At 39.7% G+C, this 25752-nt stretch overlaps 3 protein-coding genes across 3 annotated transcripts; 2 read left to right on the top strand and 1 right to left on the bottom strand.

Annotated features, from left to right (window-relative positions):
* Positions 1–705: 705 nt before the first annotated feature.
* si:ch211-153j24.3 (proto-oncogene c-Fos) lies at positions 706–8411 on the bottom strand. The gene is made up of 5 exons (XM_041805902.1): positions 8353–8411; positions 3617–3762; positions 2930–3139; positions 2172–2279; positions 706–1976 (listed from the first exon to the last, which is right to left on the bottom strand). The coding sequence occupies exons 2-5, from the start codon at positions 3758–3760 to the stop codon at positions 1281–1283; spliced, it is 1158 nt and encodes a 385-aa protein (XP_041661836.1). The 5' UTR covers positions 3761–3762; positions 8353–8411; the 3' UTR covers positions 706–1280.
* Positions 8412–8835: 424 nt separating this feature from the next.
* Positions 8836–11211, top strand: fosab (v-fos FBJ murine osteosarcoma viral oncogene homolog Ab). The gene is made up of 4 exons (XM_041804600.1): positions 8836–9094; positions 9518–9745; positions 9852–9959; positions 10072–11211. Exons 1-4 carry the CDS (start codon positions 8960–8962, stop codon positions 10741–10743), a joined length of 1143 nt encoding a protein of 380 aa, XP_041660534.1. The 5' UTR covers positions 8836–8959; the 3' UTR covers positions 10744–11211.
* A 5977-nt stretch (positions 11212–17188) lies between these two features.
* Positions 17189–25264, top strand: tmed10 (transmembrane p24 trafficking protein 10). The gene is made up of 5 exons (XM_041806112.1): positions 17189–17425; positions 18456–18576; positions 19385–19458; positions 22913–23039; positions 23968–25264. The coding sequence occupies exons 1-5, from the start codon at positions 17249–17251 to the stop codon at positions 24087–24089; spliced, it is 621 nt and encodes a 206-aa protein (XP_041662046.1). The 5' UTR covers positions 17189–17248; the 3' UTR covers positions 24090–25264.
* The last annotated feature ends 488 nt before the right edge of the window (positions 25265–25752 follow it).

Genomic DNA, 25752 nt, shown 5'->3' on the forward strand with positions numbered 1-25752 from the left:
ATCCTTCCTCTTTAAAGGTAACTTAGCATATAATGCTATATTATTCGTATCTGCTGCTGAGAAGTGAAGAGTGATCTATTTTTGAACTCTTGTCACCAGTTTGCCTGAGGCTGAAGTTAACTACTGTATCAATCTTTTCGCAAGTTAGGATAGAAATTACTCCAAAATTTGTTACTTTAGCTGTTTTTATAGGTTCATATTAGCTAGGCTACCTATCCACTTAGCATGATACAATCCTATAGAGAGCACCATTAATAATGGATGGGGTTACATAAATAATTGCATGAAGGTTTGTTTTGTACATTTTCTTGAACTTTTGTCCTGATGGGCTGTGTTGATGCATCTCGTTTACTGCCTTAAAACTAATGTTGAAATTCAGTTTCTTAGCGAGCTGGGCCTTGTTAAGGTGGGGAAACAGTTATTGCTAAACTGGAATAAAGTGAGCTTTCAGTATAGTAGGCCTACATAATCTTTATTTGGAGATGAAGAGAATTTCTGGTAACCAGTTTAGACACTTTATTGACAGGTTGCATGTAAAGGCCCAAGGGTTAATGGTGATATTAATGAGTGGTGGTGAAATCCATCTCTTGATGAAATTTAAGTAATAAGACTGAAAGTTCAAGAACAGCTGATAAATGAGATGTTTATTCAGATTAATATAAATTCATATGTCTGACTAAAAAGGATGACAAGTTAAGCAATCAAATCTGTATTTTTTTTTATTCCAGTGTTAAGCCTATATATTTTTTGCATCTGAACATTTTTGAGAAGTAAAAAAATAAACTATGTCATAAAATACATCTTGATAAAATACATGGCATGATCATTTTTTATGGAAATGTCAAGTTAGTGGACACCTTACAGCAAGATGTTACACCTACACGCTACACATTAGTAACCCTGCTATTTTCACATGTTGGCTACAACACAACTTTGTCAACAGTATTACATATATATTATAGGCTACTGAGCTTCAACTAACTTCACATCACAGTAAGAGCTTTTTAAAACACAACATACCACCTCTTCTTGGAACACAGATGACTTGTTTTTGCATGCATTTTTGTAACCAGCACAAAGTCTCATCTTAGAGAATCGCACCATTTGAATGGAAGAAGTCGACCCTGATACGTCCACAGAAACATGTCATCTACACAACCTTTGATGTTTATGTTTTCACAACAGCAAAATTCAAACAAGATTATTTGAGAAGGAGCAAGATCATAGCTTTCTGACTGGTTAGATTACAATAACAATATTGTTGCATAACTTTTTTGCATTCACAAGGCCAGAAGTGTTGGAGAGTTAAGATTATCTTTCATTAGTTCAGACGCTTCCAGGCTGCCTTTGAGGCCCTCAAAGCCCTCAGACAGGGAATCAATCTCAGAGTAATTAAAGGAAAACACTGTGCGGTAATTGCTACAAGTGGGACTGGAAGACATGACTGGTGTGTTCAAAGATTCAAGGTCATTCGCCACAGACTTGTACAGGGTTTCCCAGTCTGAAAGGCAGAAGGGGCCGCTCAGATCAATGTCAGGAACGGATGCTGCCATCTCAAGACTTGGCACCAAGTCATCAAGGTCATCTCCTTTTAAGTCCTGCAGGGCCTCTTCTTCTGCGCTTGAACACAGCAGGATGTTGGAGTTGCCCAAGATGGCTGCTGCAGGGATGCAAGGGACATTGTCCACATCTTGGCCAAGTGGGACTTCTGCAACAGTTGTGTTGCTCTCTGGTATTTTTACATTCTCTAAGATGGAAAGCAGCTGTGGTGAAGCCGGAGGGTCCTGCAGCATCGTGTTATCATCATCCTCATTGTCCTTCTCTTCCTCCTCCTCTTCCTCCTCGATGCTTTCGGCAGGGAGTTTGCAGGAGGGTTTATGGGAGGCTAAGACCTGCTCCAGTCTCTCCTTCTCCTTCAGCAGGTCGTCTATCTCTGTCTGGAGGGCAGACTTCTCTTCTTCCAGCTTGTCAGTCTCCTAAGGTGGGGAGGAAGAAAATCAAAAAATAAATACTTGGCATGGGGACACATAAAAACACTGCATCCCTATGGTGCCTAGCAGTCATCCCTGTGGAGCTCCTGTCATCTTTAATCACAAGTGACATATAAGACACACTAAAAGAGTGCACGTGCTGAGTGGGGCCACATGTTTACATAAAACCAACATACTTACAGCTTGCAGAGTGTCTATCAGCTCCCTCCTTCTGTTACGACACTTTGCTGCAGCGATTTTGTTCCTCTCCCTCCTGATCCTCCTCCTTTCCTCCTCCTCCTTGGTGGCCTGGAATCAATCACAAATCACCACGTTTAATGCGCATCCTGCTACGGGTTTGCCATATCAGCAGTTGGCTCCTAAACACCGTTTCTCTTGCCAAAAAAAAGAAGGAAGACAAATCTTCATCGCAGTGTATGCTGGGAATACTGATCGAGTGGGAGCAGACGGCTAGAGTTCAGCTCAGGCGTTAAAATGCTGCACCACTGGCACGGTCCAGTCAGGCACGTGAACGCGCACGTTTATGCAATTTGCCGTCCCATTCATAAACAAGGCTGTGCTCCTCGCTGCAAAATAATTGCACTGCCACCACATCAAGCAGTAATCTAATTACAGTTGCACGCTCTACTTCATTTATTTTACCGCTAAAAATAACTGCACCCATCTTCACGTCCTACGGAGAAATATCGCGATAGGCTAAATAACATTTTTCAACTTCTGTTAGATATAAAAGAAGTCTTGGGGAAATTGGAGAACATCCAATAAATATTTTATTCGCCAAATAACTGACTGATATATCAATTTATCAGCTTATATGAATGATTGATGTGCCATCTATAAAGGTATATTTGAACCACCCATTTACGTTCTATCATCGTTCTATTAACTAACTTTCAATATTTCCCTTTCCTGTATGTATTTATTTCTCTTTTCCATACCTTATCTTTCAGCCCTTTCTTGCTGCAGGGCTTTGCCTTGTTTGATCCTGCCTGGGAAGACGACTGGTTTTTGCTTTGACTTCTGCTCTTTGCACGGCTGGATGGAGAGGCAGATGTGATGACTGTCGGCTGCACCATCCACTTCAGATCCAGTGAGGTTGAGATTGCAGTCACAGTCGGAACAAAGGAGTCTGCACTGCTTTCAGTGTCCTGGTAAAGCCAACATGACAGAGGAGGGAAACCAAGCAAACTGTCAAACACCTTATCTTATGAATGAGAAATACGTCCGTGGGTGACCTTTAGGTGCGCTTAAATCCTAGGCTACATAAAATCTAAAAAAAAAAGATCTCTGCATCAGCTATGACAGTTATATTCTCTATTATAATATTCTTATCTTCATAACATCATCCCTATGGAATTAAAGGTCATATCTATGTGTGAATTTAGAACCCTTAAACCAACTGATCATTACTGCGCTGCAGATACACAACGATCATATGTGTGCGTTTATAGACGCCTTTAAACACGAGATAATGTGAAAGAACAGGCTGTCTATCTTGGACATGTGTGAACATTTTGTACCAGATTTTGCACCCCAACATAAATGCACGTACTTATGCCTGTATGCATCAATATCATGCACTATTATCAAGAAAAAGCTCTTCGGATGGTCAGCTCCGTTTGTACCTTGTCGCTATCCACTGATAATGAAAGCGAGTCAGAAGGATGCTGGCTGCATCCAGGGGTGTCCCCGCCAGGCGATGCTGTGCTACAGCTGGACGAAGAGTCGAAATCACTGCTGGAGTCTGGATGCATGATGCGGTCTAACATGTCTGCATACAAAAAGAGAGCAGGCTGTCTATGATATAGAGAACAGGTGACGCCTAAACGCCTTTCTATATTCCATTTGCCAGCACCATAAATGAGAACTGTGCAGATAGTGGAGAGGCCCGCCTTTTATAGTGAGCCGGATTTTTATGAATGAAATCTGTGTGGTGAGACTGAACCATTTCATACAGGGGGAGAGGTGAGAGGAGGGAAATGGGCAGATGTTTTCGGATGGAAAATGAAATCTTTCGAATATCTGTGCATCTGCAGTAGCTGCATTTATAATCTTGATTCAATTTATTACCTTTATATCAAATATATAGCAAGCATTTGTTAAGTGACGCCCCGCCAGCATGGGGTGCCCATCGCCATGAATGAACTACGTCACATCATGCTTGCAGCATCTGCATCATATAGGCTACATGATGTTCCCTTTGTGTCCTCAAGTGTTCACACGATGTACCGAAATGTCCCTGTCACATTTATGGCAACAGATATTTTTCTCAAGAAGAGAATGAATGATTTCGGTGAGATAATGCAATAAATATTTTTATTAAGGTTGCTATAGGCTATGAGATGAGAGCAATATTTTGCATCGTCTCTATGGGGCTTATAATACAAAATCAGCAGCCTCAGTTTCACATTTTAGAATAATAATGTAAACCATAATGATAATATTTTTTCAGACATTCCCAGCACTCAGTGTATGAGCTGCTGGTCATTTTCATTGAACGCCACCCATAGGCTATATTTCATCTCCTTTCACCTGTCTCTGCATATGAATACAGCTCCAGCAACAGAATTGTCGTTAAAGCAGCCAATCGTCGAATGGACCGGTCGAACCATATATGGTGTTTCCGGTGAGCAGGGGCGAGCTGACGGCGCTGTGAGAGCGCGCAGACGGACGTGTTCATGTGGGGCTGTGTGTGGCCCACTCACTCACATTCACAAAAGAAAAAGTGAAACATGCGTTAGAATGCTATTCCGTCATGCATTGTAGACTACATGATAACAGCGCAATCAGTGCGTGTTGAATGGAGTCAGAGGCGTTAGTTTGAGGACCTGAGGAGGATGGCAAACCCCTGCATCTGACACACCTTTTGCATGAAACATAGGCTTTAGAGGTTTTTTGGCCGAAGCTCTACGGGCTTGTTAAGGAATAGTAGATATGTTTTAATAGTGTCATGGATTGGCCTTCTTGTCTTATTCTTATTCTAAAATTGAGACAGGCTATTGGCACCACTTAGGCCAAGCCTTTTCCTGCATATCCACAGTGATCTCTTACAAGAATAAGGATTATATAGGCTGCATACGCTATATTTAGGTCTCAGATGACTTCACAAGACCCATTCTAGTGAAAGCGATAGACGGTGAATAGTAGGGGCCTTTCACCGCTCAGAGGGGCTGTGCCCCGGGCTGCTTCCCGGCAGTCACAGCCCCCTCTGGCCACATTTACCGGCACATCATTAGGTGGTCCGCTTGAGCCCATTCAGAGAGCTGCGGCTCAAGACAACAGAGGTTCAAAGGTCTGACATAACTGCAGACACCCCTCACTACAGCACAATGGCATGTCTTCATCAAAGCAACCTGAGCGTGAACGTGCACGAAGCGGAGGAGTTTATTTTTAGCATCATTGACATCAGCGTTCAAAGTTCATGTAAATTAGGAGAATAAAGAAGAGCTTTAGAGTTTGCACTGTCCCTGCTGCTTTGTAATGAATCGTGCTCACTTTGGAAAAAGCCTTTATTTAAAAAAAGTAAAATAAATATATAAAGTGGACATTTTTGATTGCAGCTTATATTTAAATATGTCATACAGAAACAGGCTTCTTCTGTTTCCCCAGTAATAAAATGATAATATAAACATTACTTTATGTTTTAAGCTAACTGATAACACATGTTTCTTTAACGTTATGACAGTAGGTTTCATTGTTTACTTCGCTATGTATGTATCAGGCTACATCCATCTCCTATATCCTGCTGCCGTCTCGTTTTATACCTGAAAACTTAACAAAACAAATAGTCCAGGTCAGCACGACAGAACTTAAAGCTTCTGTTCTTGCCAACCAGTCAAACAAAGTGTTCAAACAACCCACAAGGTAAACTGGTTGTTTGGTGTCCTACTTCGTTTTGCAACCACCACTGAGAGAGCACTTTCAGAGAGACAAAATAAAAACAGACCTCTCACTCTGTGTCCGTCTTACAAAACCAGAGATTCCCGACAACGGGTTGACGTAACGTCGAGACGTACGGTGTTACTTGCGAGCTACCACTGGCGAGCTTGTCTCATTATTTTGTTTAGAGTGAAACGTCTCCTTAACACAAACGATCTTTGTTGCTATGCAAAATGAGGACGTCATTGACGCGAAGGGGTGGAGTGTTGCTAGGGTAACCAAGAATGTTGAACAAAACAGGAGCGCGGGAACCAGAGCAGGAATCCTTTAACCTATATTGATACCTTTGACATAGTAACGGTTTTATTAACATTTTTCACCATTGTTCGTGACATGTTGCCGCTTTTTATAGACCGTCTTCATTTCTTTGAAGAAGGGGTTAACGCGTAGAGGCATGAAAAAACACGCATTCTAAGATAATTAAAAGAAAAGTGATGCAGCTATTACGAAGGTAGCAATGTCTGTTGTGGACATACCTAATTGTGCTTTGCCAGTTGTACAACTTTAAATGTTTTATTATTATTATTTTTAAAACTGTACCCCCCGCCCCTTCAAAAAAGGTGAGGAAAAACAAAAACAATACATAGCCTATAGATAGATAATTGAATTTTTGTGCAAGTCTATAACATAAGCTTGTTCTTGAAAAGTAACTCATGGTGCAGAATAAAAGCGAAACTAGTTTAACCACAACTTATTTTAAAGAGGAAACCTGTTTTCAGGGTCAATGCTATATAGTTTGTTATGTAAATCCCACAAGGAGACGCCCCAGGATTCCCCCAAACCACATTAGAAGGGGAAGACCTTCATGATCAAGTTTAGACATTCATAGAAAAGCTGTCGTGGAAAAGTACACACCACAAACCGGTTATCAGTTTGCTGCGCAACCAAAACACGCCTTTACTTGTACTGCACATGTACAGTACAAGAAAAGCCTGAGGGCAGAGTACACAGGTAACTGCGTCTGCTTGCGTCTGCTCTGACATGATTTTACAAAGTATTGCCTGTCTGGTCCGTCTATTTTGGGTTGAAGACAAATAAGGGGTATTCCTTATACACCTTTAAATAAATACATGTTTTGCAAAGCATAGAGTTTTTCCGTTAAAGTATAGCTTCTGTTTTAACAGTGAGCATATCAGCAGTTCTTACTTGTAGTTTTTTTACTCTTAAGTTTGCTGCATTTTTTCAAGGATATTTTTGGAACTAATTCCTTTATTAAAAGATGATGGGGGGGGGGGGCAGTGGATGGGATCTGAAACAGGGATGAGAGAGTGGGGGAGAGACATGCAGGAAAAGAGCCACAAATGCAACTCTGCTGCATTTGCAAACAGTTCAAATATCCGAACTACAATAACAGACAAGCCAATGGATTCATATGTTGAGTGTTACATATGCAATGTCATAAATCATTACCTCTCCATTTTTTTTTTTTTTTTACTTTTCAGATACTCAACATACTCTTACCAATGACACATGTAATTTACATCCTTTGCTCTCAAATAGCATTTAAAACAGCCTGAAAATAGAGTAAAATATGCATATATTGTTTCCTTACACTTGTCTGTTTGGAAACTCCCCGAGAGTTTTACAGAAACTTGTCAGTTTAGACTATAACAATATGTGATCTTTAGTGATGGGTGTATTTCACAGAGAAAAGTGTGTCAATTCTTTGAATGGAATGCAAACATTACAAGGTACTGACTTCTCAATATGACACTAGTTCTCAGCTTTCTGCACAGTCAGGCCAGATGAGATGATAAGATAGTGTCCATGACGACAACATGCTTAGCTGGGATTTTCAAAATGAGGGGAGCATCAGGTGTTTGTGTGGTATGAAAGTGAGTGCAGGCAGAGTCAAAGGAAGTCGCTGCAGTTGTAGATTAGAAATGCAGGAGCTCTGACAGATGGTGTAGTGGATCAAACACAGTGTCCAAACAGCCTGATATAGGACAGAATGTTTGCTAATGAAGAGAAACCTTGATGATCCTTAAATTTTAACCTATTGAAGCATGATATTGCTTCTACTTTAGCAGTATAAGACTATTGGTATTTTGTGGATAAATAAAACTGGAATTAAATGTCACTCAAATGCATCATTTTATCACTGTGACATAAATACAACACTTAATTTGCAAGTCTGTGGTGTCACAGGCAAACATGAAATACTTTTGTGCAAAAGTAATGAAATCTGTGGTATCCAAAAATGGCACAACAAGCACATGAAACTTAAATGAGATGGGAAAAAATGACAAAGAAATCTTTTTAAAAGTAAAAAAGAAAGCTGCACCTTTTACATAAGACGTTTAATGGTGTGGTGAGCTTTAGAAATGCACTGAAATCAGCCAGTAGAAATGTGAAAGTAAATTCGCCTATCTTAAGTTCAATGTTTATTTCATAACAGATAAATCTGCATGTTTAAATTTACCTCTGAAAACTTCGATGTGTAGGATGTACTTTTGCTGACCATTATCCCACTTCTTCAGTTTTCACAACAGCCTCTGTGTTTGTTGTCTTACATAACGTCATGTCGCTTTCGGCCACTCGGATGGTGTATTTCCCAGCAGGGTCCGCCCCTTTTACAGGATGCACCATATATGGAAAGTGACGTATCGGGGATACCGTTTCTGGAATATTCCATTTCAAGGCAGCTGCACATTTTTCGATGTAAACTTCTATTTATGATGCTAACAAAATAAGTTATCATTTATTGTTGACATGTTAGCGCATTTAACCTTTGTTCGAGCGACAATATAGCTTTTTCGCTGTGTTGTTATGCCCGTGTTTGGGTGTTTTCTCCCCGCGGTGTCAGGTTTAGGAACGCTCGCTCTGCCTACGTCACGCGGTCTCCGGTCTCAGGCTATAAAAGCTCTCCGAGCTGCCAGAGGTGGCATTCAAACTTTCAGTAGCAGAGCAACAGAAAAGACATCGGGAGCAGAGTTTGAGGGTTCCTAACAAGCTTTCAAAGGGATTTCCTTACTCAAGGCACAATTTCCTCGTTTATTTGGATCTTCCTTCTTGTTTGTTGAGGAAAAATGATGTTTACCGCTTTCAACACGGAGTGCGATTCCTCCTCTCGCTGCAGCACTGCTTCTCCGTCCGGGGACAATCTGACATACTTCAACTCACCAGCGGGATCTTACTCAAGCATTGGATCCCCTCAGTCTCAGGTATGTCCACATTTATTCTACCTATATTTGAATGTTATCCAAATAAAAACCTAATTAGCCTACATCCATTTGCTTGGCTGCAATGCAAGAAAGAAGTTGGAAAGACCAAACCAAAGCTTTTATTAAATTACTCTGATCAAGCTTTAATAATGTTAAAATATAAGTGACAGATTCTATAGTTGTGCTGTTTTTCACATAGTCTAGTGACCTGCACTTCACAGTGCAAGGCAAGCTTCATTCATCCACCTGGAAACTCCTCTGAGAGAGTGTAACGTCACAGCTGACATCATATGGATATTTTTAACCCACCCAGCTTTTTATAGGCCTCTTGTTTCATTCATAGACACCCTCCAATGCTGCACCCACCTCATCCAGAGACTCTATAACATGTACTGATGATTCTCTTGCCTCATTTCTCCACAGGATTACACTGACCTGACAGCATCAAGTGCCTCCTTCATCCCCACCGTCACAGCCATTTCAACAAGCCCAGACCTGCAGTGGATGGTGCAGCCTTTGATCTCCTCTGTGGCCCCCTCTCACAGGGCTCACCCCTACACCTCCAGCCCCAGCCCCGCCTACTCCAGACCAGCCATGAGGTCTGCAGCCTCCAAGGCTCACAACTCTCTGAAGAGGGGCAGAATGGAGCAGGTAATTATCACTTGATTGTGGACTTTAAGTGTTGCATAACAACTTCCATGTAAGAGTTTCATTACCACAGAGCTGGAGGTTTAACTTCTCTTTCAATTATTTGCAGACATCACCCGAGGAGGAGGAGAAGAAGAGAATTCGCAGAGAGAGAAACAAGCAGGCCGCTGCAAAATGCCGCAACAGGAGGCGAGAGCTCACAGACACTCTGCAAGCTGTAAGTATGCCATGATTTTACCAACGTTCATTAAAATTTATTAACACCACAGCTAGCACTGTTACCCAACAGCCAAGCTAATGCCTCTTTCTCTTTTCTCTCCCCCTCACAGGAAACTGATAAGCTTGAGGATGAGAAGTCCAGCTTACAGAATGATATTGCCAATCTTCTGAAGGAGAAAGAGAGGCTTGAGTTCATTCTGGCTGCACACCAGCCCATCTGCAAAATCCCCTCAGAGCTGGACACTGAGTTCTCCGTCACGTCCATCTCTCCCGTCCACTCCTGCCAGTCCACAGAGGTGTCCCCTAAGCCCCAGACCACCCTATCAGCCACATGCATCACCTCCAGTCAGCCAACATTCACTTCAACCTCCAACTCACTCTTCTCCAGCAGCGGCTCTGTCCTCTCCACCGCCACTGTCTCCAACAGCACCGTCAAGATGGCAGACCTGGAGTCCTCTGTCCTGGAGGAATCTCTGGATCTGCTGGCAAAGACAGAGATGGAGACGGCACGCTCAGTTCCAGAGGTCGACCTGTCCAACTCCCTCTACACGACTCAGGACTGGGAGCCCCTTCATGCCACAACCAACAACAATGACTTTGAGCCCCTGTGCACACCTGTGGTGACCTGTACACCTGCCTGCACCACCTTCACATCTTCTTTCGTGTTTACCTTCCCAGAGGCAGAGACCTTCCCCACCTGTGGAATTGCTCACAGGAGAGGAAGTAACAGCAACGACCAGTCCTCCGACTCCCTCAGCTCGCCAACCCTGCTGGCCCTTTAAAGACTTCCAGAAACAATAAATCTTCCTATAAAGCACATTATCTTTATGTATGAGATAGATGTGCAGATCACAGGGCTATGGAAAGGACTTTAACCAATTATTTATTATTTTATTGGCCTATCTATACTTGCCTATTACACCAATGTAGCAAGTTAAAAGCATGTTTCAAGTAATACCACCTAGTCGTTTTATGAGTTCATATGATTTTCTGGTGCTAGATGACAAAAAATGTTGTAGTGTTGATGTTTTTCAGAGCAATATTTATTATTGATCCAGTTTGTTTTTCTGGTTGATGGAATGTGAGAGTTAATTGTGAACTTTTGTGAAACTTAAAACTGACGTGCTTTGTCTTAACCATGGTCTGAGTGGTCTTTAGTATGAAGTTTTCTGTGAAAACATTAGTGGTGTTAATTTATGAAATTTCAATTTATTTTTTTACAGAGTATTGCTGTTTGTAATATATGTAAATAAAAAATAGTGATATTTAAATTCAGTCATTTGTCTTGTTGCCTCTTATTGCATGCACTCAATATTTAAATATTTATTTATATTGCATAACTAGAAGGGAGGTAGATAACCAGCTTCATCGGGACTCCACACACAATTAAAACAATGTCTAAAATAAGCCTCTTTAAGGAATAGCTGTCTTTTCCCTGCACCTCCACTGGCTCTATTTATTGTTCCGTCTGTTGCCAAGGTTAACTATACGTCAGGACTCTGACGTCAGTGCGTTCTTTCCATTTTTTCAAATTTGCAGGCACAGCGCGATGACGTTAAACTTCCGTGCCCAAATATAGAACGCTCGAACGGTTTGTTGCTGTCAGCCACAGCAGAGAGCAGGCAGACGGCTCCATTAGACACCTTAATTTTACGCTTAAATATCAAATACCTATTCCCTTTCGGCGTGTGGGGTTTTCTTGCAACATCAGTAACTTATCTGACTGTCAGAATGTCAGTGGAAAAGAGGACAAGTGATCTTTTGGGTCCCGAACCGTCGTTTCTCAAGCGCTGCACGTTCGTGATTATACAACAGAAAACACAAGAGGATCCGAAAGCTACGCTTCAGCCACGTTTGTTAGTTTTATTTATTCTGCTCTCACGGAAGGCTTGAATATATCACAATATCACCTCCCACTATCAGAGACGAGAATGACAGCACGATGCTAGATGGGGTTAGTCTGCCGGAATAATTCATGAAGGCACAGACAGAAGTTTGGAATTTAAGCAAATGGACTTGCCTGAAGCATGCAGACAGATGGACATGAAGTATAGAGGCACTATGCAAACTGTTCTTTCTTCCTTCAAACCAGAGCGACAAAGAACCATCCCTACAGGGATCAGCACATCTGGCCAAAGCTTTAGCTGTCTTATCTATACGTCTTAAGTGATTCACAATTTAATACTAATTTCTGTGATTACTCAGGTTTCAAAACAGTAAGAGCAACATCTCCTAATTGATATTTAAGTCTTTAGACCCTTTAAATATAAATGATTGTGTACTGCTGTGAATAATAGGCCTAAACGTGATGCCTGAACTACAGTCAGTGCACTACTTTTTTTTTTATCCATGCCTTATTATCCCCTTCAACAAACTTTGTTTAAGCCACATCAGCATCTCCCTGCAGCCACATTGATGTTAAATAAGACCACCACTGCCCCAGTGTCTTATTTCACTTTTAGAAACTCATAGAAAACTTAGAAGACAAGTCAAGAATCACCTGAACCTTGTGTTAACAAAAATTCGCCTTTTTTAACCGTTCACTTATTTCCTTTTCCATCCATATCAAGTTATTTTTTCCAGGGTTAAGTCTTCAATTTTCCTTTAAAAGCAGGTTGGTATCCAAAATAGTCCATTATCCTTAGTTTTAGACTATAGAAAGATTAAAAAAATGACACAAACAGCAAAATAGTGGAATTTTTGAATGCCACAAAATGGATAAAATTAGTGGCATTTACCTACTGAAACCCTGAAATTAATCATGATTTTAAAAATGTAATCCTTTGACAGCCCTGAAAAAACATATAGTTGACATTTGGCCAAAACCTTAAATCTCCAAACTCAACCCTTGATTTCAAAAACCAAAATTTTTCAATTAAAAACCCCTGAATGGTCATAGTCAGCATCTACTAACACTTTTTATTGGTCTCAATTTGGCTAAAACAAAACTTAAATAATGGAGATACAAGGTTTTGGCCCAACACCAGTGATTGAGGGATAGGACAACACAAAGGTATAAAAAGCATATCATTACAGAAGCCCTGGGAGGACATTGCATTTCGTTTTTCTTCATTTTCCATGATGACATGCACATTTTGATTGTTTTTTTTTTCCAAGACCTTGAAAATGAATGAATTCTAAGGAAACCAGCTTTGATATCCCAAGATAATGAGACAAATAATTCTGGAGAAAACTATCAAAGTTTATTTGTTATCACAGGAAAACAGTAAGACAAAATATACCTATGCATGTCAATTTAGGGCTTCAGTATATACTTTTTCTAGACCCACTTTTGGATCCTAGCCCACCAGTTGAAAACCACTGCCTTAAATCTCCCATGAGGAGTTTTTAGCTGGTTATGAAACAGACATATTTTAAAATGAATGCCTCTTCATGGCCTTCAAACAAAATCAAGATAGTGTCATGCACCTGTTTGACTCTGTGCACACTGACACAGTCATGCATCTTCCTTATTTCCTTTGTACTCCAAAGGCAAATTCATGGACTCTTTGACTGTAAATTCAAACCTTAGACAATATTCAGCCTTACATTTGATTCCAATGAAACTGATTGCAATGTCATTTTATTGAACAGACTTTGTCATGAACCCTTCCTACTCCTCCTCATTCACGAGCCTTCACCTCATTTGCCAAGTTCACCCATTATTAATATTTCACAATGTTAGGAACGGTCAGAAGGCGAGGCTGGTTGCTTAATGGCTTTACACAGGAAACGCGTGGTGAACGCGCACGGCGGACGCTAGTGGAAGACTACCAGGCAACAGTACTACATTACTCTGACGTTTGAACCCTATCAGTGTGGTCACACCCTTTTTTTGCAACACAGACCAAGATTTCAACAGCTGTTTGTTCAGCTCCTCCAAATTAAAGCCATACATGTATTTGATGAAGTTTAATGTTGCAGAAAACCCTTTTACATGCTTAGAATCCAGCTCTTTTTTTTTTTTTTACAAGCCTTCTGTTTGCTGTTGTATAACTTTTGTACCTGTTTTTCTATCTGCACTTCAGCAGGGACACTTTTTTCTTCATTTTTGCTCCTTGTGCGACCATGCAGCGCCTAATAACTCCATCTATTAATACTCCTTTGCCAGCCCCAGGGAGATGGGGAAGCAGCAGAAATAGCAGGTGCCTCTTGCTTCTTTTAACATCAGCATCAACAGCAGTAAAATTAGACCACTATGACGCCAACCTGCGTCGGTGCTGCAACCCAGGGGAGGAAGCAGGCAGCGTACGCCTGATAGAAAGAGAGGGCGAAAGTAAGAGCCAGGAAAGGGGGAGGGAGGCAGACAGAGATCCCTACTTTGGAGTAATTGTGACTACAGTGATGATGAAATAGTTGAGTTCACCTGCGTGTCAAAATCCTATCCCTTGACACATTTATGTTGTCCAAAAAACCCACAATTTTTTCTGTGTTTTCCTTCCTCTGAGTGACACAGTTATTAAGTGATGCATTTATAGTGACACCAAAATACACTTTTGACTGGAGCAAAGGGCTCTTTATCCTCAATGCAATTTGCAGAATGAATCTTATGCAGACACCACACATTATTTACAATCTTTAACAGTCATCCATCTGAGTGCATGACAGAATAAACTCCATTATAGTCATTGCTCTTATCAGTGTGAGTGTCTGCCCTTTGTTTGTATTTTCAGGATCCACAAGTGACGAAAGGCGTAATTCAAAGAATGACAGCAATCCAGTGATGGGTGTGTAGGCTTTGCGTCAGCATTTAAGGAAGTGTTTTCTCAGTACAGTACAACTTTCATAATAACTTGCTGTACCAGCACCCAGACTTGGTAAAAATGTTCATCAAGCAATACTGAAAATATCAGAGTAACTTTCCATGTGGTGTAGAAACTCCATGTCATCCTAAGAAATTTTAAATCCACAACATAAGTCTTCCAAAAACACAGAAAACCCATGTCTTAGTGATGAAAACACGGTAAAAAATATATACATCAGTGACAGCACACAAAGCTGGAAGAACATCATTTCGAGCACTGTATCATGGAGGTGTGTGAAAAGCTATTCTTAGAGGTTTTTTGACGCACTAAGCTACAAAACTGAAGGGATTTCTCCATCCAATAATTACTGTTCACTTAGTGCCAGACTCCTCACACAGCAGCGTGTCCTCGTCTCGTCTCAGGGGATCGGTAACAAGGATGTTTCCCTGGAAACTGGTCAGCTCGATCATATGTAATTGGGTGAATCTCCAAGCTGCTGACAGAAAAATAATAGCTTTTGGGATCTTCAAAATACCCCAGCTACCCCAGCTACCACTGAGCGTGATGTGTCTGTTACATAACCAGGGTTCACTGTCACTACTAGACAGATTATTATGTAATTATGATGGCATTAAAGACATTGTTGGGGGGAAATCGATACATATCAGTTGTAACCAGTTATTGATATATTTTTATCATTTCTTTTCAGGCTTTTTATTACAGGGATAGGACAGTGATAAGGTTGGAAACTGGGGAGAGAGACAGAGAGTAAAGAATGATTGCAGGAAAGAAGCCATAGGCAGGATTCAGATCTACTATTAGAACCACAGCCTCTGCACATGGGGCGCACAGATCTAACCATTACTGTTGCCCCCTGTTATAACAATTTATATGGCTTGCATTTACAGCACCCATAAAAAATATTCACCCCCTTGGATGTTTTACCCTTTCATTGATTTTATAAATCGATCATGGTCATTAGAGTTTATAATATAAAACCATCTTTAATGTCAAAGTAAAAACAGATTCCTACAAAGTAATGTCAATTAAATAAAATATGTAATGTAAAATAAGTGACTGCATAAATATATTCACCCCCTTTCAAGTGACTGACCTAATTCAACAGCCAAATGGTGCTAGTAGTCTCACAATTAGTGAAATGGGGGTCACCTGAGTGCAGTGAATGTGTCTCAAGTGATTGTAGTATAAAGACTCTGTGTCTAGAGGGTCCACTCACTGGTTAATCAGTATTCCTGGCTACCATTACACCATAAAGACAAAAGAACATCCCAAGCAACTCAGAGAAAAGGTTATTGAAAAGTATAAGTCAGGGGATGGAAACAAACAAATTCCAAGTCACTGAACATCCCCCTGGAGTTCAGTTAAATCCATCATCAAGAAATGGGAGGAAGATGTCACATGTGTAAGTCTGCCTGGATCCGTCCATCCATACAAACTGAGTGACTGTGCAAGAAGGGGACTAGTGAGAGAGGCCACCAACTAACCCTTGACTACTCTGAATGAGTTACAAGCTTCAGCAGCTGAGATGGGAGAGACTGCATACAGCAACTGTTACCCAGGTTCTTCACCAGTCAAAGCTTTATGGTAGAGCGGTATAGAGAAAGCAACTGTTAAAGAAAACACATAGCAGCTAGGACTTCATCTCATGTTTAGCAGCACTACACTAATTTTGATCTACCAGAATTCTCAGTTTTGTTTCTTTTACATTTAGAATCTCAAAAAGACTCTAAAAGTTCATTTTTTATTTTTCATGTATACATATGTATAATAAAAACTCCATCCTTGCCCACCTGTGCGGTATTGTGTCTCCTTCAAGCTTGGGTCCTCTACCAGAGGCCTGGGAGCCTGAGGGTTCTGCGCAGGATCTTAATTGTTCCTAGGAGTGGGCACTTCTGGACAGAGATCTCAGATGTTGATGTTGATGTTGAATGCCTCTGTGCTGTCTTTCAGTACAGCCTTTTCCAGCCATTGGTATGTTTTCCCCTCTGGCTCCTCCTCCTGACTGGGCTTCTGTTGCCTGAGGGATTCACTTGGCAGGTCATCACTGGGGGCCATCTTTCTGACGTACTCCTGTAACCTGCTGTCTCCTCCTGGATAGTGGCTCTGATGCTTACTAGTCCTCAGCCTCCCTCCTTTCTCTTTAGTGTACAGCCTCAGCAGGATGCTGGACTTAGGGTGAAACCCTCCATGCATTGTAAGGAGTTTCCTCGTCCTGATATTTGTAGCTTTCATCTCTTCCAATGGCCAGGATATCATGCGAGAATATATATATATATATATATATATATATATATATATATATATATATATATATATACAGGAGTGGCCATAGTACATGTTTCCATTAGTACACGCCTCCTGTATGTGCATGTACAGTAGCCTATATCAGCATATGTTATGTTCTCCCTCCAGGCCTGTGGCGGCGCCGGAGAGCCCCTTCAAGCCGGTTGTGTGAGTTGGAACTCGGTGTTAAGCTGGTTTGTCTGGCACGGGCTGGTTGGTCGGTTTGTTGAGGGTAGCCATGGCCCGACTCGCTGTGCTACTGCTGTTACCGGTTCTTATCGAATCCGTCTTTTCCATTTCTTTCTTTTTACCGGTCAACACAAGAAAGTGTTTACGAGAGGAGATCCACAAAGACGTCCTGGTCACGGGAGAGTATGAAATGAGCGAGCAGGCGAACACGAAAACTAACCTGAAGGTGAGCACTAGAGCTGCGGCTAGCTGCCAGTCTTTATTGAGGCCATAATGGGCTTCAGTCAGTTATCTTGACTGTTTAGCGATAAGAGACAAGCGATAAGAAGCTGAATGTATAAGCTAAAAACAGGTCAGAACTGTCGGTGACATGCGTTTTTTTCTGCTGTTGTTAGCATTAGAGCTAGCTTAGGCCTCGGAAACTCGTCTTCCTGGTTTCAGTTGCTAATTAGCAAGCTAACGTCAGTGCTTACTACCGCTGTCGTTTATTTCATACCTAAACATAAACTCACATTATTCTGACACCAGTTACATCCCCTCGTTTCAACAGCTCCGTGTGCTTATTTTTACTTTTGATGAGTGATATAACGGGGTAATAATCCCGTCTGTGTTGGTGTCGGTGCTCTGCTGCTGTAACACGTCAGTCTTACCGTCCATTCAACTGGCACGCACAAGCTAGCGACGTTAGCATATTAGCCAATTCTATGTTAAACTCAGGCTAATATACACTATTATCCTACTAGAAATGAGTACATTTTTATTTTTTAAACAACCCTCTATCCCACCACTGTTAATAACCGTTTGTACCTAAACTAAACGGCTGCATAATTTAAAATAAAGAGTACTATATGTTTATATCAAACAGCTGTTAGTAATTATTTGTCTTATAAGTGCTGACACTTCCCATAATTTATTATGCTGTGGTCGCATCTAATCGTTTGATTTAATGTTTTTTTAATCTGTTTAAATCGTCATATGGTAAGATGTTAAAAATCAATAATATCTTAAAGTTCATATTTCATTTTTAATCAGAAATTAGAGTAGAGATTTCCTCAGGTTTATGTTCTTTGCTGCTGAAATTTTATGCATCACTAAAATCGTGAATTGCACCAAATCCTCCAATAAGAGCCTGTCAAACCCTGAATTGAGATTTTAAAATTTAAATAAAAACTTTGTGTCTTTACGGATTGCTTTTTTTCAGTGCAACAAGCCAACAGTACATTGGAGGTGTATTTTAACATTCTTTCTTCTTCCAGATCACAGATTCCTCCAGTCACACTCTTTACTCCAAGGAAGATGCAACAAAAGGAAAGTTTGCATTCACCACAGAGGACTATGACATGTTTGAAGTGTGCTTTGAGAGCAAATCACCCATGGGTAAGTGTCCCTACCACTGTAGCTTGCAGGCTCATTATGATCTGGACACATTTATCATTAATCAAAATTTAGATTAAATTGCAACATGTCAAGCTGCGATTTTCAGATTGCTGAAGGTGCAATATTTCTTTAACCTGGAATGTGTCAAAATAACAGTTTAATACTAGCAATGTTTTTGCAGCAGAGATGTTATGCTCTACACATCGTACAAACATCCAAACATCATGTTTTTAGAATAGTTTGAAAAATCCCACTTTCCGTGTTTGTGTATGTTTTTCTTGGTTAAAATGAGAATTTCATAAAGATAATCAGTCCCTTCAAAACAACAATTCATTTCAAATTTGCAATGAAACTATTTTCCAAAGTCATTCTGCCCTATTCATGTATCTAAATCTTTATAATGATTTAGACAAATTTATTATTTATTGAATTCTAGAGCATATTATGATATATTTGTTACAGAACTTATGTTTAATTCTATCACATCCTTTGTAAATTATCTTTTAGAATACTGTGATTAAAGTTAAAAGTTTTATAACTGTGGATTTGCTAGAATAAAAAGGACTTGTGGGATATCAAATATGAGCTTTTGATGTAAAGAAAACTTTTAAAGAAATTCAGGATGAATGAGGGAGAGCCACTCGTAATTCTCACTTAATATTTGGATAATTTTATAATAGCCAAAAGTATAGTTGGCTGGTTAAAAAAGCATTGAGGGACTACCCTACATTTACAAAGCACAATGAGCAAAGCAGTTAATTCAGGGAATTTCGTTTGATGCTAAAATCTCTACTCTTTTTATAATCAGGGACTGGAAGAGTGCCTGACCAGCTGGTCAATCTGGACATGAAGCATGGCGTGGAGGCCAAAAACTACGAAGAGGTAAGCAGAGTCAGAGTGGTTGGCTTGCTTTTACATGGCACAGATACTGTGGCTAGAAAAATACCTCCCTACAATACAAGGACATGATCATTTGTCCTGTAACAGGGATTACTATAGATATTTTGGTCTTTACACAGTATATTATGTTAAGTAAACTTGAACTTAAATCCAATTCCAATATGAGCCAGCTGAAAGTATTTTGTGACATTCTGACAATCAAAAAGCGGTCCAAACTTTAACTCTTATCCTGGAATTTGGTAGATTGATGCACCTAATGATAATGCAGTCATACTTCCTGGATGCCAGGGGATCAGATTTAACAGGAGTTTAACAGAGTGATGCTCCCTGTTAGCTCATTACAACATCTAAAGAAAACCTACTAGAATGATACCTTTAGTTTAACTCTATTTAACACTATGTTTTATTAAGATTTCCAAGTTTCAAATCTGTGTCATGACTTCAAATTTTCCAAGTATTCACATGAGAGAAATGAGTGGAGGAGGGTCTTTGCCTCCACATTACCCATATTTTCCTTAATAGGGACACATCCTTGTGCATCATCACTTACACTGTGCAGTGATCTTCTCAGAATGGATAACACTTGGTGCTGTGGGAGCTTCAGGCAACACTTAAAAATAAGAAGTGATAAAGCACTGTGAGGCGAGAATCACCCTCCTTCCCACACGCTGCACAAAAAACATGACGCTCTGTTCAGCAGAGTGTGAAGGCGGATGTTCAGGGAGAACTCGGGTGGGCATGTCTGTCTGTGGGGAGGTAGGAGGAGCTGAATGTACGCATGTATTCACCTGCGTAGATGGGTGTGTTACCTCTGTATTTGCTTAACATGCTGGAACCATCCCAGTTGTTAACTCAGTGTATGAGAATGTGAACTTGGCAGATGCTGAGTGGTCAGTGCTTTTATGCGTCTGTTAGTTTATTTCATTTGTTTTTTGTCTGCTTATTTCTTTAAATTTAGGGCTGCAGTAGTCAGATCTTTTTGTAATCGAGTACTCTATTGATTCTTCTGGCTCTAATATCAAATATTGCAGTTTTTAATTCAATCACTTGCTTTTTTCAAGAGAAATAGTACTAGACAAATGAGAAAATACAGTCGGACTACTTGTATGTTGAAAATAGGTATTAAATGGTTATCTAAACAAAATATCTAAAATAGTTCCGATGGCAATTTACATTTATTCAAGTGGAAAGGAAAGGAAGTTAAATACTTCCATTAGATTATGCCATAATTGAGGTTTAGGGATCATCTCCCAGGAAATTCTGGCTGCTCATTCTTTACTTCTTGTATTGTAGTTTACTTTTATTTTTCACTTTGTCATTAAGGTAAAGAGACACTTAACTATTTTAACATCCTCTAGTTCAAGCATTAGTGTAAAATTTCACGTTCTAGCAAGAAATCTCCATTATCCACACAATGGTATGATATCTGAAAGCTAGACTTTGACATTCCAGAAATTCGATTTATTTCTCAAAGGGTGTTCAATTAGTTATAAATTCAGCAACCACATTTTTGTTCGATCCACTGTGACTTTTTAACACCATATATGGACCCGGGTACAGGTTTTGGGTAAAGCTGCATCTGTGACCTGTTGAATCCTGACTGTATGATGATGAACTCTGACCTCTTTGTTCTCCCTGTCTCAGTCACTGTTAGTAGCAATAATGTTTCTATTTAACTTGCATTTAATCATCAAAATGTAGTCTTATGAAATGCTTCAGAGGACCAAAGGATTTTGAAAAAACTACACTGAAACAAAGATGTGCGGGCGCTGAATTTTAAATCAGTCATAATTAAACGTATGACGTGTGCACTAGGAAGAGAGAGGGAGAAAGCACCTGAACGAGGCTTAAATCATGAAGTGTGTCTCTCTTCTTTAAGACTGTCAGGTAAATCAGTGATGTTTATAAAATCCCCTGAAGTCTGCAGACAGAAACTGACTGCTGTCTCGTATGAGCGCGTGGTGCAGGCTGCTCATAATCTACCTGCAAACTTTCACCCGTTAAAGGCTCTACAGTCTCAGTAGAAAACGGTTTTTCATTATTTAAACCTTTTTTACGATAAAATACACTACAATGTTAGCATAGTGTCACATCTTCCATTATTCCACAGCCAGTGGATGCGTAAAAACACAGCCGGATGAGTGCCTGTCAACATGAATGCATCATCTTCTTTCTCTTCCCTCAGGATTTTCACACAGCGCAGCGCATATTCTTTACTGAATATTACGTTATAATAACAGTGAAAACAAATACATTGTACTGATGTCCAAGCTTACACCACAGCATATATGAATCCATGACTAATTTAAGCAAAGCTTCAAGGCAGATAATATGCCTCGAAGAATTTTTTAAATCGAGTCACCCAAGTAATTCGAGGAATCGTTTCAGCCCTATTTTCATTATGGCAGATTTTACTTAAAAGGCTCTGATGGACAACTACCAATATCTGAGGTTGGTGCAGAATGTTGGTTATGGTTTTTAATTTGTTAGTTTCAGGGTTCAGTTGTGGTAAGATATTGATTTCCTGTCATGATTGTGCAGCTCATACTTGTGATCCAAGAAATTATCACTAAAAAGCACAAAATGCTTAATGAAAATGGCACTTAAACACACAGGAATTACATTATTTTACAGTTTTGTTTTTTCTAGTCATTACACTTAGATAGGTCAACAGTAAAAACAAATCCTGAAGATGGTTGTTTTTGATTTTATCATAAATCTATAAACATTCTTGCATAGATACAGAATAGAAAAAATAAATCTGTAAGACTTCTTGCAACAAAACATACTTTACAACAATGTTAATCCACAACCATCCAGTTCTCTTTTGTCTTTTTGTGCATCTGCACATGCAATGACCATTACGTTTTCAGTTTGTAAAGTTTGTAACTTGCACTTTTTTAACCACACTTCAGACCAAATGATTTAATTCAGCAGCCAGTTGCAACACCTGCCAGAATAGCTGCTCTAGAAGTGTTAGTTGAGGTTACACCCACAATTCCGCCCTAAGTTGTATAAGGATGACTGCCACTAATGGTAGAAAAAGTGTCCATCACAAAACACAAATTTGCCATTCCAAGCAGATATGATTTTTCTTGTTTTTCCAAATATTTTACAAATTTGTACATGTCACATGCTTGATATCATTGAATGCTTTCTTGAATATTTGCCTCATTCAAAATTAGAAGTTTCAGCAATTGAGAGCCACCTGTGTCAGGTAGTGCACCTGTTCCCTTCACATCAGTGTTAACGCTGACTCTTTCTAACCAGCCTTCAGTGAAGAGGTCACGTTCAAACACAAGAGGTGCTGTCATAGCTTATGAGCGACATCTACTGGATAGAGTTTATAATTACACTGTTTAAAGATACTTTTCACTTCTGCTTTGAATGGCTTCCCGTGCATTGTTTTTCTAACAGCTTTGGTTTCTCTCTCCAGATTGCCAAGGTGGAGAAGCTGAAGCCCCTGGAGGTGGAGCTGAGGCGACTGGAGGACCTGTCAGAGTCCATCGTGAATGATTTTGCATACATGAAGAAGAGAGAGGAGGAGATGCGGGACACCAATGGTGAGAAAACCAAAAATATACACATCTTGCACCAGAAATATAGCCTAATTTAAAATAGATTTAGATATTTTGACAAAGTGCTTATCTTTTTAAGTTACGTTTATTTGTTTCTTTTAGATCACATTCTTTTTTTATTGGATAGCTGAAAAACTACATTGTTTTATACTGGGAGGAGAAAAATGATCAATTATGGAATGGAATTGTAAAAGCAGTCTCAAACTAGACTTTTAAAGAAGCAGTTTGATCTTTTTGCAACATCAGAAATATTTTGGTTGAGCTATTTTTCCCACAGTCTGACTGTTCTGCAACTGTTTCTCAAAATCTGTTGGAAGGATCCTTCTGAGGCATTAAACAGTCCTCCCTGGTAACTGGTAAACACATATTCTGAAGTGGCTAGCTAGTAGCACGTCGTAGGAATGTTTGTGCCCACATACCCAGGAGCAGCAGAAAACTAAATGGGAGGGGTACTCTCAAAAGCTTGTACAAGTTTTATCCAGCGTCTAATATGCTTTCATATCATCATATAATCATATTCTATGGTGCTACTTTAAACCATCCAGCTTTACTTTGATGCATCAAATAATAACATATTTATAATGGAAACAGGACATTTAAAAGTCTGTTGAGGGTAAGAGACATACGTGCATCGTTGAACATTCTCAGTCAGAAGGTCTCAGTTGGAAGGTCTCAGTCCTTGGAAAATTTTTGAGGATCTGTGGCATTTGAAAGTCCTCCAGTGGCAGTCAGTGATGTGCTATCCTTCAAAATGGCTGTTCCAGGATTCTTCCTTGACTTTGAGAAACATCATACATGTCCGTAGAGTGTAAATATGTTCCGTTTTATTGTAAAAACTAGGAATAAAGTAATCTCTTTTGTTTCTATCACTGCATGAACAAAAACTCACCAACTACTCTTTCTCCATCTCCAGAATCCACCAACACACGCGTGTTGTACTTCAGCATATTCTCCATGTGCTGTCTCATCGGGCTAGCTACATGGCAGGTCTTCTACTTGAGGCGCTTCTTCAAGGCAAAGAAGCTGATTGAGTAGAGCGACACTTAGCTCCTTTACCTCGGGGGAAGCTGCCTGCCAGCCAGCCAACACATCCCAACATCCACCCTCCTTGGACTAGCTTCAGCAAACAACAGCGAGCGGGGCTGAGGGGCTCAATTTCTAGTTTTCACAGCTGTAAGAGAGAGTACCTGGGTTGTCCTCTGAAAAAAAAAGATTCACTTGCTTATTAAGTGGTTTGAAACATGCAAAGCGCTTGTAGGGAGAAATGCAATGTGAGCAATGGAAGACTAAGTGGTACCTTTCATTTCTGTCTGCATTGTTTTGAATGTTGCAGCTCACCAAATAAGAACTTGTTCCTCCAATAAGTTGAACAGCGATGTTTGATTTTGAGCTCAGTTTGAATGGATGTGCCATGAGCGAACGTCTTTTGCCCTTCTGTCGATGTACACATTCTTTGCTACGCCAAGCAAACTAGATCCTTGGTGCCCTTTTTATCAAGTGAAGGCTATTTGAAAGAGTGGCTTGTTGTTACTTTGATGAAAGAATTGGCGACCACTGAACTTCTGTGTCATGTCACTTAATTTGCATACGCTTTGTAGCTAAATTTAACCGTCTCTAGTTTGTTTCATATTGTAAATGCTATTTAGTTGCTTCAATTGTTTTTTGTTTTTTTTTGCGGGGGGTTGTGAGCTTTCAGAGTAATATTCTTAGTTATAAAAGGTCACTTCTATGAGCTCTTGCACGTTCTAGTTTTGTTTTTGAAACATCCAGACATTAATTTATCACCAGTCAGAACAGCCAGGAACCAAAACCCCTGTACAAGTTTCTCTTGTCAAAATAAAATGGGTGTTTTTATGGCAACTAAAATAAGGCACCCAAACATATTTTCAAATTCCCTTTCAGTCATCCTCCCTTTATCTTTACACACTGGTAAATTTAGTTATGTGTTTGTAATTTTCAAAACAACATGTTATGATTACAGTACTTTGCACATCCATCCAGCTTGCTTTTTTTTTCCTCCACATGAGGCTTGGGTCACATAAGAGTGTGGGATTGTTTTTGACAGGGATTAATGAAGGCATCTGTCATAGAAACATTTTTAACAATGGACATGCGCATTGTGCGTAATCAATAATTTTTATGTTGACTGATAAGTTTTGTAAATTTGTGTTGGGCTTTTATTCAATAAAATATTGGATGGATTTACAGTATTTAAGATGCTGTCTAGCATGTGTTAAACTTTGTTTAATTCATGTGACTGGAAGTTCTTTTGTTTTGTTTTTAACCAATGAACAATGTAGGCTGTGTTATCTCAGTATTGTCAAATTTGGCAACCAACAAGACTGTACAAAACATGAACTTGCTATCAGTGACGTCAACCTGAAGGTTGCCATTTTAAAATTCTGGCTCCAACAGCTACAACATGCCCTCTCATCAGTCAACCCAACCCCACCCCTACTTCTGTATTAGTCTTAAACTTAATTTAAAATTTAATTATTTTATACACACATATATATACAGTGCTTAACAAATTTGTTAGACCACCTGTCATGAAAACAAGAAAACAAATATTTTCGAAATCTTTCAAAAACTTATTTAAAACTAAAAATGTTACTGTCATTTTTTTGGCAAATAAACTGAAACAAGTAAATAGTCCTTTTTCACACATAATAAACAAAAAATTTCATGTTTTGTATGG

Source organism: Cheilinus undulatus, linkage group 14, assembly GCF_018320785.1.
Source record: "Cheilinus undulatus linkage group 14, ASM1832078v1, whole genome shotgun sequence".
NCBI classification, from domain to species: Eukaryota; Metazoa; Chordata; class Actinopteri; order Labriformes; family Labridae; genus Cheilinus; species Cheilinus undulatus.